General features: G+C 29.7%; 1 protein-coding gene across 1 annotated transcript; it reads right to left on the bottom strand.

Moving 5' to 3' along the window:
- Positions 1-622: 622 nt before the first annotated feature.
- Positions 623-2,234, bottom strand: LOC126682050 (probable transcription factor At1g66420). Its single transcript, XM_050377606.1, has 3 exons — positions 2,024-2,234; positions 865-1,207; positions 623-737 (listed from the first exon to the last, which is right to left on the bottom strand). Exons 1-3 carry the CDS (start codon positions 2,232-2,234, stop codon positions 623-625), a joined length of 669 nt encoding a protein of 222 aa, XP_050233563.1.
- Between the last annotated feature and the right edge of the window lie 15,382 nt (positions 2,235-17,616).

Below are 17,616 nucleotides of genomic sequence, written 5' to 3'. Positions count from 1 at the left end.
TGAATTAGATTGATGATAAAAAGGACAAAGAAAAGCTTGGACGTTTTACTAGCACCAAATTATAAATAACCCGTATTTAAAATATAACATAGTCTCATATCTCAGAACAAACTGTTGAAGGTAGATAGTCATACTAGCTAAATAATAAACTATTACTTAAACCCAAAAATTTAAAGTAGTTAGCCAAATTTCCAACTAAACAACGTATTCACCAAAAATCCACATTCATGCTCAGCATGTTACAGCTATTTCCACAATCCATTCCAAAACAATTTCTTCCACCTAAAAGCATATATGAAAATTATTAAAAAAAACAGTTACAATTACAATTTTTTTTAATTATGATACTGTAAATATGCACAGGGAAAGCAAATTTTATAACAAATCATTTTTAAGAGAAAAAACTATAAATAACCACACACTTCACATGTGAATTCAGTCCAAAAATATACCAGCAATCTATGTATAAAGCTTTCCTTGACGATCCAGTGCGCTAAAATAATTAAGTATTAAAGGCAGCAGACATACCTTTCTCTTACTCATTATTGTTGATGAGCTGCATTTGGTCTTTTAGAATATCAATCCGCTTTAAATAGTTGCAGTTCTGCCATATTTAAGTCCCTCAATTTAGCTTGCATTTCAGCTTTTTATGCCTGTCCACCATCTCCATACTCTTCGCTGCCACGTAATCTCCCATTTTAGAGAGACCAATATTAAAAAACCCATATTTTATCTCCCTACATCAGCCAAATTCTTCGCATGATTGGTTTTCATCTTTTTTGCTTTACCATTAATACACTCATTCAAACCCCAAATCAGTTTTGATAAATCAAAACTTTTTTATAGTGAAAATTATAAAATAACATCTCTTTACCATTTTTACGAATATGACGCTCAAATTTCTTTTTCATTCTCATTACTTTATCTTTAAATCGTGTGATGGTAGGATCAAAGTGAAGTGATTGTATAATATAATAAAAAAAAGAACCAATATTTTTAGTAGGATCAACTCCTTTATTGCCAAAAAACTCGATCATACCTTCCAATAGAATTATTTCGTCATCCTCACTCCACACTCTTTCGAAAGGCCATTTCTTAATATTCTCAGAATTCTTAGTTTTCTTCTTCATCAGTTGTACGTCAACCTCACTAGCTCTTTTCATTCCATCTGTTTTTGGTGTCGGTTCAGGTGTGATTTTAAAAGGGGCTGCATCAATAGGTTTGGGAGTAATACAAAGATGTGGTTTTGGTATATTTGAATCGGATTCGGAGGAGAAAACATAATCTTCTTGGTGAATTGGTCATTTGAGTGCCATGGGTGAATAATATTTTGATAGTAATTAGCTGGTAGTATTTATATATATTTATTAGGCTAAACCCTCAAAAAATACCAAACCTTTGTGATTTTTGTCAGTTATGGCCAAACCTTTTAAAATTCGCAAATATAACCCGTTTGCCAAATTATGTTCCTTTTATAGCCAAATTCAAACAAAACTGATTTTTTGCCAACATAACAACCATGTATATAAGATTAAAAAATATTCAATCACAATAAAATATCAAATCTTTACGTATTATGCCATAATAAAAAGTTTAATCACAATAAAAAATCAAACCGATTCAAAAATGGCTATAAAAGGAACATAATTTGCCAAAACGGGTTATATTTGGAAATTTTGAAAGGTTTGGTCATAACTGACAAAACTCGCAAAGGTTTGGTATTTTTTGAAGATTTCGCCTATTTATTATTGTAAGGTAAAAATATGAGTTTTTAAAATAAAATAAAGGAAAAGAAAGGACTCTAAATAAAGAAGGAAAGTTATATTGAAAAAAATAATAAAATAACGTATGGATTTAGAAAAAATTAGTAGTTGAAAATAATTTGATATATGAGCAAAATCTATAGCTTTTATTTGAAAAAAAAAAAATTCATAGTCCAATTCATGTAAACCTTTTAACTAAGTAAAAAGAGTATTAAAGGTTTGTGGAAAATTGAAAGATCCGATTGTGTTAATTTATAAACGTAGTGCAGAAACCATCTGTGCGTTTGCACAAGTAAGGGTGTGCATTCGCACAGGGCTTCTTGAATTTGTCTTCTGCACTGCCACAAGACACTCACATGTAACCTCAAAACTGCACATGCAATCTTCATCTCGATTCGGGTCAAAGCACTGGATGGACGTGTTCTCTTCTTGCTGCTTTTGCACTAACTCATCTACAATGTCTACCCGCATACAGTTCTCTTCAGCATTTGGGGTGGCATGTGATCCTCTTCATGTCAAACTCAACGCTCTTATCCCCAATTCAGAGTCAGCTTGCCATCATAAACATCAATAAGAGCTTGGTGTATGTTCATGAATGGTCTTCCAAAGATCATCGGGCACTCTTTGTCAGCTGCACAGTCAATGACACCAAAATTCAAAGGGAATATGAATTTGTTGACCTTAACCAAGATGTCCTCCACAATCCCATTTGGCTTCTTCAGAGAGTGATCTGCCAACTGCAACACCATCGGAGTAGCCTGTACCTGCTGATCATCAAACATACTACGAAAAAGGGATAAGGGCATCAAATTAATACTAGCACCTAAATTGCAAAGGCAATTAACAAATTGCATGTTACCGATAGTAAAAGGAATAGTGAAACTCCATAGATCCTTAAGCTTTATCGGTAGATTGCTCCAAAATCCACTCAAAAAGGTAATAAGCAAATGATAACAATAACAAATGAAAAATAATATACAAATACCGATTTAAAACAGACCTACAAATAGGAGTATTTATACTCCAATCACTAACATAATTGAATTTATTTCTACCAGAAACAAATAAGGATAACAAGTCATATTATGAACCAAACCAAATATAAATATTTGCATATGATATGAAAACATAGGAGATTAATAACGATATCTTACAAAATATTTGCATATGATACAAAAATATAGGAGATTAATAAGCGATATGTTACAAAATACCTAATGCCGGTATAATACAAGTAAAGACATTCTAACTTTTAGTATAAAAGATAACTTCTTAACTATATAATACACTAACTTTTAAAGTAATTAACTAAAAAAACGATGCCTCCCCAACCTTTAAACCCTAACCCCACATCCTTCCACCACCAACATCACCACCGCATCCACCACCGTTCACCAAAAATCTCTCAACCTTCTTCGGCTCAGCAAGCTATTCATCATGAAGCAGTTTTCTACTTTAAAAACTACCCAGAGAATTGGAATTACATTAATCTTCAGCATGCTTTTCTGAAATTTGGAGTTGCAGGTAGGGTTTCATTGGCAAGGAAGCGTAATATCTGGAACAAGCATTTTGGATTTTTTAGACCTAACCTAGAGGAAGATATTCAAACGATGAAGGCTCGATTGAATACTGTTAGCATTGGGTATTATCGTATCAAGGCTTTTGATGCTAGATATCCGACTAGGGTTTCTATAAACAATGGGATGAAAGGAAATTCTCATCCAATTCAGCAACAGGTTTCCCAGAAACAACAGGTCAGCCATGTCTTCAGACCTTCAGTCCGTGATAGCAGGTCTTTCATTCAAGTTCTGAAGGCGGATCCTATTATGTTTAACCCTGCTGTAGACTTTATTTCAGATTTTTTGGATTCTCTTATTGTCACAGTGAGACATATTCGTTCCTTGCTTCAAGTCTCCTTGTTTTTACAGTCCAAAGGTGTTGAGTTTGTGTGTATGTCTTTTATGGGAGGAGCATATTTGATTTTAAGGTTTTATTCAAAGGATGTAAGGATGGAGTTTGAAACAGTTACGTTTCCTTCATTGATGGATTTCTTTATTTCCTTTAAACCTTTGGACAAATTTTCCATTGGAAAAGGGAGGTTTACTTGCCTGAATATCATTGGGATTCCAATTGGTGCATGGAAAGAAGAGTTTTTCATGCAAATAGGAAATTATTTTGGTGACGTTATAGTGGTTCATCCGATGGTTATTTCGAATGAGAGGCTAGACACGGGTTCCGTTCTGATTTGTACGACAGAGGATTGTATTTAGGGATGGGAGGGTTTGGAATTTGATTCATCTGATGATTCATCCAGTCAAGGTTCTTTTTCAGATTTAGATAAACCACTAGATGATGAGAATTTGGAGTCTGTGGAAACTAAAGGGTTATATGCGATCTCCTCTCCGGCGTTTTTGTTGCATTCTAAAATTCTTCTTCAGGAAGATAATCATATTGTGGAGTCCATTCATGAGAAAGATATATCAGTTCATAGTCATTCAACAGGTTTCACTCCGGCTAATTTTATTGGTTTTTATAGAGAAAAGACGTAAGCATAAACATATTGATTTGAAGGGCAAATTCTGCTCAGGTCTCACTTTGCCAGGAAGTTCAGAATCCTCCTTCTCAAATGCTATTATTCGGCACAGGAGTAAACTAAACTTTGCAGCTTCAAATAGGCTCTTAGAAGCAAGGAATACGTGGAATATTGGATTAAAGTTGGGCTTGTTTTCAGCAGACAATGAAGTAGAGATTTTGAATTTGCTTTCACGCAAAGTTCAGCAGGACTTTACGAAGTCTGTTTGAGCTTATTTTTTGTCCAGGTTTTGATTATTTTTAATGTCGAGCTCTTTTAATATTATTTCTTGGAATTGTCGAGGGGGTCTGGCTTTTACTAGGAAACAAAGATACATTCATACTTTCTCTTCTCAGTTATCTTCTTGGCACGGCAGTCTTCTTTCTCCTGCAGGTCGGCTGACTCTTATTAAATCGGTCCTATGTTCTTATCCGGTTTACTATATGTGTTCTTTAGCTGCTCCTGTTTCTGTGATTAATTTACTTGAGAAATATATGCGAATTTTTTTATGGAATGGAACTCTTGATGGGAAATATTTCAGTAAGATTGCCTGGCGAGATGTTTGCACTCCATTTCTCGGCGGGGGTCTTAACATTATTCTGTTGCGCTTGAAGAATAGATGTTTTCTTATCAAGTGGATTTGGAAATTGATGAACGCTAACTATGATTCTTTGTGGTTCTTGGTTGTTTATAGTAGTTGTGCTTTTAAGTTCTGGTTTGAGCTTGAATATGGAAACTCTTCAAGAATTTTCCACTTATGGAAAGGTATTATCAATTGCTGTTTGTCTCATAAGGATTCTTGGGATATTTTTAACTCTAATATTTCAATTTCTCTGGGTAATGGCCATCGTCTGCGTTTTTGGCACGACAAATGGATTGGGGATGACAATCTTACTTCTTCCTTTCCTCGTCTGTTCAAAATTTTCAGATCTCCTAATATCATGGTGGAACAGGTATTTGAAGATGGGTTGTTTGTCGGGTCTGCTCTTGTTTGGTCGAGGTCGTTACGGTTGGGGTAGTTGAAAGATTTAAATTAGCTTCAGCAGCTGATTAACGCAGCTCCAGTGAACAATCTGAAGCTAGACCGGTTCTTATGGATGAAGCAGCATGTGTATTCGTCGGCTTTGATGGCAGGCCTGACTTGGAAAACGCATGTAACAGTTCAGCAAGGTTTTGTTGATTTGGATTTTATTCGCGTCATTTGGAAATTGAAACTTCCTCCTCGCATTCAGTTCTTTACTTGGTTATTGGGTAGAGACAGGATCTCTTCGAAAATGTCTCTTGTTTTGAGAGGTTTAATTCCATTTGAAGAAAGATTGTGTTCTTTGTGCTTTGAGGAAGAGGATTAAGTCCGCATTGTCCTTCATTGTTCATTTGCATGGAGAACTTGGAATTACTTATTAGCTTTAAGTAACAAGTTATGGGTTGTTTAGTCTTCTTTGGTTCATCTTTTTTGGCAGTGGTTTTCTCTCGTCAAGAGGAAGTTTAAAGATCTTTGGATGTTGATTTGGTTTTTTACAGTTTGGGAATTATGGAAGGGTTGGAACTTAAGAGTTCTCAACAACGAGTTTCTTACTCCGGAGAAGCTTTCGTTTATGATCATTAGCAAGGCAGTAGTTTATTATAAATCTTGGCATCCAAGATTTTATTATTCGTGTGGTGGTGTTGTTAGAAATCTGGATATGATTTGTACTCAAACTTGATGTTGTTTGTTTTTTGCCTCCACTCCTTGTGGTAGTGCTAATTTATTGATCATTTTTAACAAAAAAAAAAAATTAAAGTAATTATTATACATATATTTTTATTGACTTAACACTGGAGTAAACTTTAAGTATAAAACCTCAAGCTCATTCTAACGTTTTATTTTACAGATTTATACGCTCAATTCACACTAGCAAGATCCGACTCACAAAAATTATACGAAATCCATCACTAACCATGGAAGATAAATGGCGAATACACGTTTTATTACACCGACCCGGGTTCATAAACATGAAAAATGGTCGGAGACATGGTTAGCTACACAAGAATTAAAGATGTTTTGTTTTGCATTTGATGTGCGCTGTGGGGCTATCTCATAATTTCTTTATGTCTATGATCAATATAATACCTTTATGAATATTAAATAAGAGAATAAAATTAATTTCCCTGAGAAACCATGACCGTTGGCTTCTCTTTTTTGTTTTTAAAGAAAAACAATTAAATTGGTTACTATTCAACAAACACATCACGGTAAATAAAATCATTTTTAAAATTTGTTTTAGATCATTTATTAGTTGTAGTAGTCCTATATGCAAGGCAAATACCATTGATTAAAATATTTTATATTGATAAAAGATGCAAAGGGTTGGATTTTAAAAATGACTACACCTTTTTTTTTATCAAATAACACATTTTACTTCTGCTAATTTACTACTGACAGCACATATATGTGAGCAAACAAATGATCTATATATGTGGTATTCTACATAGATAAAATAATTTTATATTTTCTTAACTATAACTAAATTGATATAATTATTTTTGATATCATTTTTATAAATTCTGATAATTATATTTGAACAGCAAATAAAAAAATTAAAAAATCTTATGATAAATCAGTCCAAATTTTAAAAAAGATATATTAAATTATTTATTTAATTTTATAAAAAATTTATAAAAATTAAATATATATTATTATGAAAATAGTATTGTTATTGATGAAATTTTATAAAAGAATTCTTAAACATGAACTAATTTATTATAAAAATAATGTAATTATTGAATTGCATCTTATTTTTATTAACTACGCTTTTTTTATCATAACTAATAAATAACGGATCAAATTATTAAATTACTTTTTAAAAATATTTCTACCAATTTGATTATATATATGAATATATAAATTCATTTTTCCATTTTCATACTTAAGGAGTGGACAAGGAAGGTGTAACAACCATTTTTTTTAAAATGATTCCATAAGCGGACCTATGACAATCGCCTTTCCAATTAATTATAATTTTTAATGATAATTCTTAATTTAATCTAATTACCCATTTATACATTTTAAAATTACTATTATTTTAAAAAAAATCTAGTATAGTTTATTTCCTATTGTGATCATTTGTTTAATTTCTGATATTAATAATATTAGTTAATGATGGATTCGGTTCGATACTATGTTTTATATCTTAAGTTATGTGTAAGTTACGCTATGTAAGATTGTATCTTGAGTTATAATTTAGATTATGCTCAGATAATGTGACTTATCTAATGTATTTTAAATCTTTCGGCAGTTCGTGCTTAACCTCCCTTTTATATATTTTCGCTTCGCTATAAACTTTATCTTTTTTCGAAAACAAAATAATTCGAAAACGGTCCGAATGAGAGCTAATTGTAGACTAGAAGTGGAGCAAGGGAACTCATGAGGAGACAAAAACCTACCATTGGATACTACCATGTTTGTTTGTTGCTTGAAATTGGTGCAATGCAATTTGTCGTCGGACCAATATGAAACGTAAAAAATGAATCATCAACGGCTTCAAGTGAAGTTTTCATTTCTCTTTTAATTTGTCTCTTTTGAATCTATTCTCCCCACCGTCCAAAACAATTCAAAATAAGTGGCTGCAAATTTAAATATACATTAATTATTTTGTCTTGTATGTTCAACATTTGGATGAAACTTAAATCATTCAATTACTGAAAGCTATGGCAAATTAATGAAGAGTAGTAAAATTAGGGTTCCATAATATAAACCCTACATGCAAGAGGTTCATGTGAAGGCCACGTGATAATTGAAGAAGAATACAAAATATAGCAAGTTAAAGATGGTGACAGGAATGATATACACTACAAATCCAAGTGTTAAGACAGTCAAAGAAAAAGCATGCAAATACAACCAAAGAAAACAACTGAAAGCCAGTAATTGGTCGTCTATGAGAACGACAACGGCCGCCATTAATTTGATGAAGTGGACCTCACAACTCCCTCAAATATCTCTCTAATTTTCAATCTCTTCTTGTCTTTTTAAGCCAAAAAATAAAAAGACTTTTTACTCAAATAACCAATATTCATATTTAATTTACTTTTATACATACACATGTTTGACATTTTAAAACTACCATATAAAGGAGAAATTATTACTTTTATACCATTCATATAAATAGAACCCTAATAACATAAATTTTCATAATTACAATTATTTATCTCTCCTCAGATTTCTCTCCTATTTCTTTCAATTCACCTTTCACACAAATCTCAGATTTGTTCTTCGCACCAATCTGCCTCCGCCGTTCCGTTTCCGCCGTTCCGCCTCCGCTGTTCAGCCGTTCCGCCTCCGCCGTTCCGCCTCGTCTTGCTGCCATCTTTCTTTTATCGTTTTGATTTCAGATCTGAAATTTTAAGTTCTTTATTTCATTTTCAGATCTGTAATTTATTTACTTTTTACTGTTGTTTTCACCATTAAACATGTATAAAGATTATCTTTAAAGAATCTAATGCTCATTTTATGTAATGTAGAATAATTTTGTGATTTTGTGCAATAAAATTTTGTTATATCTGCATTTTTCTTGTATTTCTGCGTTTTTTTTATTCTGCAGAACGATTTATTGATGATGATTGATTGTTGAATTATTGTAATGTTACAGTGTTGTTGATTTTATGTTGACTGTATGTTGATATCAACTGATTTTTTTTAATTTTTACATTGACAAATAAGATAATATTGTCTGTGAAATAAACTAAAAAAATTAAATTAAATTAAATTGAGACTACATAATGATATGCTAGCATAGGAGAAGAAGACATATAATGATGTTGAATTATTATAATGTTACAGTGTTGATATAGTGTTGATTTTCGGTTGATATTTTTTTGATTTTAGCATCGGTGAAGAAGACAATAATGATGTTAAATTATTGTAATGCTACATTGTTGATCTTATGTTAATATAATGTTGACATGGTGTTAATTTTGGTATTGGTGAAAAATATAAATAATTATTTTGAATTATTATAATATTATAAATTTGGATTTATGTTGATATTATGTTGATTTTGTGTTGGTATTTTAGATAGAAATATGATGCATTAATCTTTGGTTAATTTAATGTTGATTTTATATTGATATATATATAAAATTAAATATATGATAAATAATAAATTTTGATTAATTATTAGCAAAAATAAAGGTAAATAAATATTAAAAATAAAAATTAGTGTTAAAAAATATTTATAAAATTAATACTATCCAGTTTATTAAATGTTGTTGATATTTTGTTGATATTGTGTTAATATTAAAACTGACAAAAAATGTCAACAATAATTAATGTACACATATTGATTTTATATTGATTTTGTGTTGATTTTGAGTTGATATTTGATTAATTTTAATGACAAATAGTATACACATGTTGATTTTATGTTGATTTTGTGTTGATCTTCAATTAATTTTAGCGATATGCGCATGTTAATTTTAGGTTTATTTTAGATTGACATCGAGCTGATTTTGATTAATATAGCTTAAATAATTGTACATCAATAAAATTCAACATTGATTTTATAATAAAGTTTGTATGTATAACATAATATAAGGAGTAAAAAACCAACCAAATTTCAAAAATGCCGAAATGAATTTAGTACCCGCAAATTGCAATTAGCGAGAAGAAATGTGAACATTCATGAGAATATTTTCGGAATATTTTTAAATTAAAGATTGGAATTACATTATCTAATTCCTTCAAAATTCAAAATGTCAACTAGCAGCAAACCTATAATTGTTATATGTCCATAATAATATTTACAACAGAAAAATGTCATTGACATTTCAATGAGATTTACTATACTACAAAATACTCTTCAACTCTAAAACCAAGGATGCCATCTAGGATCCATCATACCCAAAACAGTTTAATGTCAAATTTTTACCATGGAGATTATCCTTAAAACCAAAACTATCCTAAGTTCCTGTAAGAGCTTCAAATCCAAGCATTGAAGATGGAATAGGTCCCGTTGGCCTCTGAAATCTGCAAAATTCTCAAAGAAAAGGAGAGAAATATAAGCATATCAGTACATTCTAATAAATAAATACTCTAGAAAATGAAAGTTATAAAAAAATGGATGAATACCAATAGCATATATTTATGTAGGGAATGCCAGAAAGTTTATCGAGAAAAAAACACAAAGAGATCAATCATTCAAACAAACATGTGCACTATACATTCCATCCTGCTACTTTTCAAATAAACATCTATTCCGCAAACTTACAGGAGGTATTTATTTCACAGACAATATTATCTTATTTGTCAATGTTAAAATAAAAAAAAATCAGTTGATATCAACATAAAGTCAACATAAAATCAACAACACTGTCATATTACAATAATTCAGCAATCAATCATCATCAACAAATCGTTCTGCAGAATAAAAAAAACGCAGAAATACAACAAAACACAAAAAAATGCAGAAATAACATAATTTTATTACATAAAATCACAAAATTAGTCTACATAACATGAAATAAGTATTAGATTCTTTAAAGATACTTTTTATACATGTTTAATGGTGAGTAAACAGTAAAAGATAAACAAATTACAGATCTGAAAATAAAAAAAAATAAAAAAAATTCAGATCTAAAATCAAAAAAATAAAAGATGGCGCGGCGAGACAAAGGTGGAACGACGGAGGCGAAACGACGGAGATGGAACGGCGGAGGCGGAACGGCGGAAGCGAAGGAATAAAAACATGGAGAAACTGGAGAAGAAAACTTGTTATAAGTGAAAAAACAAAATAATGGAGATAATGTAGAAGAAAACTTACACAGATGAGATAATGAAAGCAAATGAGTAAGAACGTAGAGTACCAGTGCTTTGAATCGCGAAGATCGTGGAGGAACAGAGCTGGATTCGCGGAGAAGAAGAAGAAATTGCCAAAATCAAAGAGGAAAAGCAGAAAACGGTAATAAAGTAATAATTCAAAGCAATTAGGTTAGAATTCTGATTTTGGGCGGTATGAAAAGTAAACTTTAGGTTGGACCGGTATAAAAGTAAATCTGGGCCAAATTTAGGTATATTGGATAATAAGCCCAAAAAAAATACACTTCGATAATCAACGTGTTTAATATAAAAAATTTCGTGATTAATGGACTATAACTCTTCTAAATTTTGATAATCAATATTTTATTTGTTATATTTTGATAATGAATGTTTTACTTTATTTATAACAAGAGGTTACTTATCTATTCTAAGTGAAGTTTTACTTCGATAAAAAAATCCAATAGTATTAATCATTTCGTATGTCATTTTTTCAACAATAATCATCCGTGTATCGTTTTTTCAATTAATGGTATGATCCTCTATAGATTATTTTTTTATAACGATTTTATTTTAATATTTAAAACGTTATAGAATAAATTTCAACATTTACCGTGACCTAATGTCTTAAAAAAACTCCGACCTTTCATCCCCTTTTCAATCATACCCTGACGTTGCAAATCAGTCAATTTTACCTTATTTTGCATTTTTTCATTTCAATTGTACCCCGAAGGATAAAATTGAACTTTTTTTATTTGACAAAAGTTCAAAAAAAATTCTCTAAATTGACCCTTTTTACATTATATTAACTTTTTATATTAAATTGATCATTTTTAAAGAAATTTTTTTGAACTTTTGTTAAATAAAGAAAATGAAATTTTATGCTTTAGGGTACAATTGAAATGGAAAAAAATACAAATTAGGATAAAATTGACAAATTTTCAACGTCGGGGTAGGATTGAAAAGGGGACGAAAGGTCGGGGTTTTTTGAGGCATTAAGCCTTACCGTTTTTGCATTTTGTAATACAATTTTAATTTTCGGAAAGAATTTGAGACCGAAATCGGAGGAAATATGAGTTTGAAGAAGAAAAAAAAATTGATATATTTTATGCTAGGTGTTTAGGTTAGAAACAGAAGAAGAAAAATGGTACCATTGTGTACAAAATCAATCGGTTTTATTTTGATCAAAACAATACTGTTATTTTAAATAAAAATTCCAAAAAAAAAGTTACGTTCAGTAGTCGTGCTACGCTGTTCTTGACCTAGTAACCTAGCATTGTCACGTACGCAAAACCTAATCGAAAATCAAAATTGGAATTGCAAAATGCAAAAAAGAAGAACATTGAAATTTGGTTTTTAACGTTTTGAACATTAAGATTGAATCGCTGCTAATATGAAATGTTGAGATTTATCTTGCCAATAATCCTATTATAATTTTATAAATTTCATTTTAATGTCATGTTACAATAGTATATTTTTAGATCGTTATTTGTTGATCTAAAACTTACTATTCCAACTGTAAACATACCTAAATGGGACAAAAAAATTCTTCATATAAATGAATTTCATAATAATTTTAAATAGTAGTGTTTTTATGATTTTCAATAGAAAACTTTGATGAAGGATATGTATGTAACTATGTTCATTAATATAATTATATTAAAAATAAAGTTATTAATTTATCCAAAAAAGAATAAAGTTATTACATGATACTCTAAATCAAATGCACTAATTATGAACCATTTACGGTACTTCCTTAATAGTATCCACTTAATCAAACACGTTCTAATAAATATATCTATAAATAAAATCACCATGATATAGTATTTTATGCAAAAAAAAATACACATATTCCTGAATTTTTCATAAGTTCATATAAAAGAAATTGCGAGAAAATTTTATAGTTAAATAATTGTATATGTGTGCGTGTGCACAATAGCGGCGAACACATCCCTACATTTCCATGTAATGTAATGCAAGAAAATTCAAGGAAGTGGCGCTTACACGTTTAGCTTTCAATCTTGTAACCCAAGAATAATATATCTATAATAAACTATAGTATAAAATTGAACCTAAAATTAAAGAAATAAATTATATATAAATATTAAAGAAGAAAAAGAATTATATGGACATCTCTTACTCACCATCTGTCTCCTGAATTCTGTGGAGAATGACGACCCCAATGATGCAAACATCTACTATTCTCAATTAAAATATAACCCTCCATGACTAACTTATGTAACATACGTTTATTATTTATATTCAAACTCGTCAATTATCTTGTTATTAAAATAGTATTTAATTATTCGTATTCATCCTTATATCACACATATATGACTATATTAAAAAAATCATATATTGGAAAAAAGAATTTTTCAACTAATGATAAAATTTTCAACCAAAAACAATTTTCTATGGCGGATGTTGTTTTTCTTAGTTTTATGAAGACACTGTTCCTGCATAAGTTTTTTTACTTCTTCTGTTTATTATTCTTATTTGAACTTTTTAGATATTTGAATTGTATCTTTTTATTTTATTTTTATTGTATCTTTTTCTTTTTCAAATTCGTAGCATTCTGTATATATAAATTCTTTGAATGATATAATTTTTACTACATCTTATGGCGGTTTAATATAATTATTACTAATAAAATATACTAAAACAATTCAAATTATTCATGTTCGAAGGATTTGTTTTTCCCATGTCATATTCATGGCAGTTGCAATTAGTGCCTTCTAATGAAACATTATCAGAATTATCTTTCTAACTGATGACAAGCTTCACTTTTTATGGTATTAGTTTTTTAATTAGTTTTTTAATTAGTTTTTCTTATGTGAAGATTGAAACAAAATTAATTTTAAAGATAAGAGAGAAGAATTGGGAATGGCCACTCTTACTTTCTCCACTTTAATTGGATGCATAGGTACCACTTTTCCATTGAGTTCTAAGGATAACGAAAAATAAATTAAAAATTCAAAAATTGACCAAACAGAAATTAGATATTTATTTTAAAAATTTCTAAGAACAGAACCACGTATAAAAACGAGTAATGGGCATTACCAAATTAATTAATTGATTTTAGGAAAAAATAATACAAAAGTAATAGCAAAGTGTGCTTTGCTTGTGGTCGGTCAAATTTTAATGTATTTGTTTATGAGAATGCAATTATCCAACTAATTTATAGCTTAGCTTAGTATTAGATAAATATCACATTAACCGTCACTATATAATTTTTTGTATTAACTAAATCGTTACCTATAATAATACATTCTTCTATTACATTAAAAAGTTTGAGACTGGTGTGGCTATCGTAAGATACCAAATTGTGTATGCTTTTCTAGGCCATCCAATGGGATGTTTTAATTGTTGGATAATTAAGAAATCAAAGTGAATAAAACTCATTCTGTACTCTCCTCCATTATTTAATTTTTGGATAAAATAAATTTTATATATTGGAATGTCTCTAACTTATAGTGATATTCTAAAGGTAAAAGTGGGTTGATCTATCCCCGCCTAAAAAATATCTCAAAATAGCTCCAAGATGCATGTGAATTGATAAAGCGAATTTCTGATTTAAATGCGTTTGCAGGTTCAAATCATACTCATATATTTAGTTGTTTAAAATTTAAAGTTAGAAGTTTACTTCCCGCAAGAGATCTTCCTGATTCGAATGGGGATTAGTTTTAATATAAAAAGTTTAGAAATATTTTTTTATAGCTGAAACTCGTTCAGGCCTCATGTACTTGTATAAAAAAAAAATCCTTAAATAACAATTTTAATAACATGGCTTGTTAAATTTATGAGTCTTAACAATTATCTAAACATTAAATAAAAAATAAAGAAGTTAATTGATAAAAATATGTATTTTAATAAAAATTTAATTTTTAAACTTATGTTTATGATAAATTAGTCCATAATTAAAGACAAATCATAAACTAAGAGGTTGTCTATTGAACTTTATAAAAATGTGTATCATTTTAAAAAAAAAATATAAAAACATTCTTCAATAAGGACCAAACTGTCAAAATTATTTGTTTAAAATAAATATATCAATTCAGTTATAATAACGGATAGAAAAAATTATGTTGCATGTTTTAAATTGTTGTTGATCTTATTTAATTAACATTGAAGAAGTTGGTTTGTGGTTGTTTTGATTATTTTTCTTTAATATCTTTGATAATGGTATATTTCCCACTTCGGCTCTTTTTGGAGTTAATTATTCGTAAGGGTTGACATTGTGTTTATTGATAATTTTTTGATTAAGTTTTTTTTTTTTTTTTTGCTTCTACGGTGAATGTCATTAGCATATTATAATTAACTGAAACTAATTTCTTTACGGTGTAACTTCCTTTCAAAATTCGCAGTGCATATATTGGATTGACACTATTATTCCTTGGTGCACGTGAGTACCTCATCGCTTAGGATTCTTTCATGCTCCAAATGAAATATCATATTACAGTGTGCAAGCTTCAACTAAAATTAAATCATTGAGTTTAATTTAAAAAATAAATTTAATTTGTAAAAATCAATGATTTATTTTTGGAGAAATTCTTACGTATACTAAATTCACCGCGTCATCTATGGATTAAGTATATCACAAAATGACACGTCATTAAAATAATGACAATCTTATAATATTACCTTTTAAATGTGTAAATAAATAATAAATAAATTTACAAAATTGTCATCATTTTAATGACGTGTCATTTTATGATAGGTTTAGTCCACGGATGACGTGGTGCACTGAATTTACATAAGAATTTCTCTTGTTTCTGCTTTTAAGGTTTTTTTTTTCGCATAACATTATATTCATATCTTTTTGATGTGGAATTTTCAATCACACTTGTTATTAAACAATTTCTCCCAAAATGTGATACTTTTTCACATTAGTCGCTCAACTCTTCACGGGATAGACTCCGACACATTCGAACTGTACTACCGGAGATTTTATTCCATCCAACCGAACCGGACTCTAATACCACTTGTTAATCTAGAAGAAATGCAATGTATGAGAGAATATATTTATGAGGCTGAAAATGAGAACTATATAACCGTGGGTCGGACACCATATCATTACTCAAAACCTAAAGAGAATGTGTTAAGTAGTTCATTTCACTTATATGTTCCACATTCTACTCATATCTTTTCAATGATAGATGACTGTACTTTGCTTAAAGGCAAAATATATTTATCTATTTATAATTATATTTTGTCTATCAAATGTGTTATTAATTTAAAATTTTAACTAGCTTGTTCCATCATCTTTTCATGTGTGTATAAATATATTTATCTTGAATTTTTAGTTGAGGTGATGCGAAATATATATGGGAAGCAGAATAACTTTTGTATATATGGACAAATAATATTGCGTCATGTCCAGTATAAACAATTTGTGAATATATTTAACTAATATCAAATTATGATGGATTAAATTTATAAAATTTTTAATACATGATGGATATTAGTAATAATAACTTTTAATCATATCACACATTATTTTATTTTATTTGAATAAATGATGGATATATTAGCTCATTCATAAAGGAGCGAATGACAACAGGCAAAAAATAAAAGATTAGAAGGAAATGGAAGGATTGCAAAAATAAGAAAAATTTCTATTGACATCGTTGTTCGAATAAAAAAATCTTTATTGTCCCGTTAATTTTGATTTCCGGGTACACAACTGGTTATTGATGAATATATTTTCACCTAAATCCGTATCGACCAACAATATAATTTTTATACTAAACGGATTGGATTGGTAAAAGACTCTTCTCTATAATTGAAGATTTTTGTTATGAGCTCTAAATATGGAATAATTTTAAAATAAATTATACTAAAACTCTATCGTCTTATAAGATTCTATTTGATTCCCGAATTATAGGAACTATGGTTCCAAATATCAAGCATACCAATTGTGAGAAAACAATTTGATTCACAATAAGTATTTTTTTTTATTGCTCATTCAGTTTCCAGGGTTTCGGCCTGACTAATCCGGATTCGATCCGCGTCGTACACCTGGCATGATGGATGAGTCTGCCAGCGGAAATTTTATATATTTACAAGACTCGAATTCGGAATTTTACCAAGCCACTTGCCATTTAAAATAATAAAATAGACATTTTAATTAATGATCAATGCCATCTTGTTGAATTCAAACTCCAAACTCCAGCTTTGACTAACGCATGCAGCAAGATCATCGAAACCCTAAAAAGTGAAAAAGATTATGCATACCTCATCTTATAAAAATGCCAGAATCGTCACCGAAACCTCAAACAACAGAACAGAATCAACAATATTTTCTCTGCAACAAGCTGTGTTCGGTTCATACATAGGCAACGTATACATTCCATTTATTACAACCAAATTTTAAGGCTGTCCACAGCATAACATCTGTGCATGCTAATATCTTTTACGTGTCACCAAAAATATTTGCCACCGCAACGTAAATCAAATGCGACGAGCTGTTTCCTATTATATATTTTCCTTACAAC

This window comes from Mercurialis annua, linkage group LG5, assembly GCF_937616625.2.
Source record: "Mercurialis annua linkage group LG5, ddMerAnnu1.2, whole genome shotgun sequence".
In the NCBI taxonomy this organism is placed as follows: Eukaryota; Viridiplantae; Streptophyta; class Magnoliopsida; order Malpighiales; family Euphorbiaceae; genus Mercurialis; species Mercurialis annua.
The sequence above is the reverse complement of the archived record's forward strand: the minus strand, read 5'-3'. Positions and strand labels throughout refer to the sequence as shown.

Excerpts from the sequence above, each read along its gene's own strand:
- LOC126682050 (XM_050377606.1), bottom strand. The coding sequence starts at position 2,234 with ATGCGGGTAGACATTGTAGATGAGTTAGTGCAAAAGCAGCAAGAAGAG. Across the intron at positions 1,208-2,023 it reads ACAGATGGTTTCTGCACTAC|CCCCTTTTAAAATCACACCT; the intron begins GTTTATAAATTA and ends CTATTGATGCAG. Across the intron at positions 738-864 it reads CGTAAAAATGGTAAAGAGAT|GGAGATAAAATATGGGTTTT; the intron begins GTTATTTTATAA and ends TGGCTGATGTAG.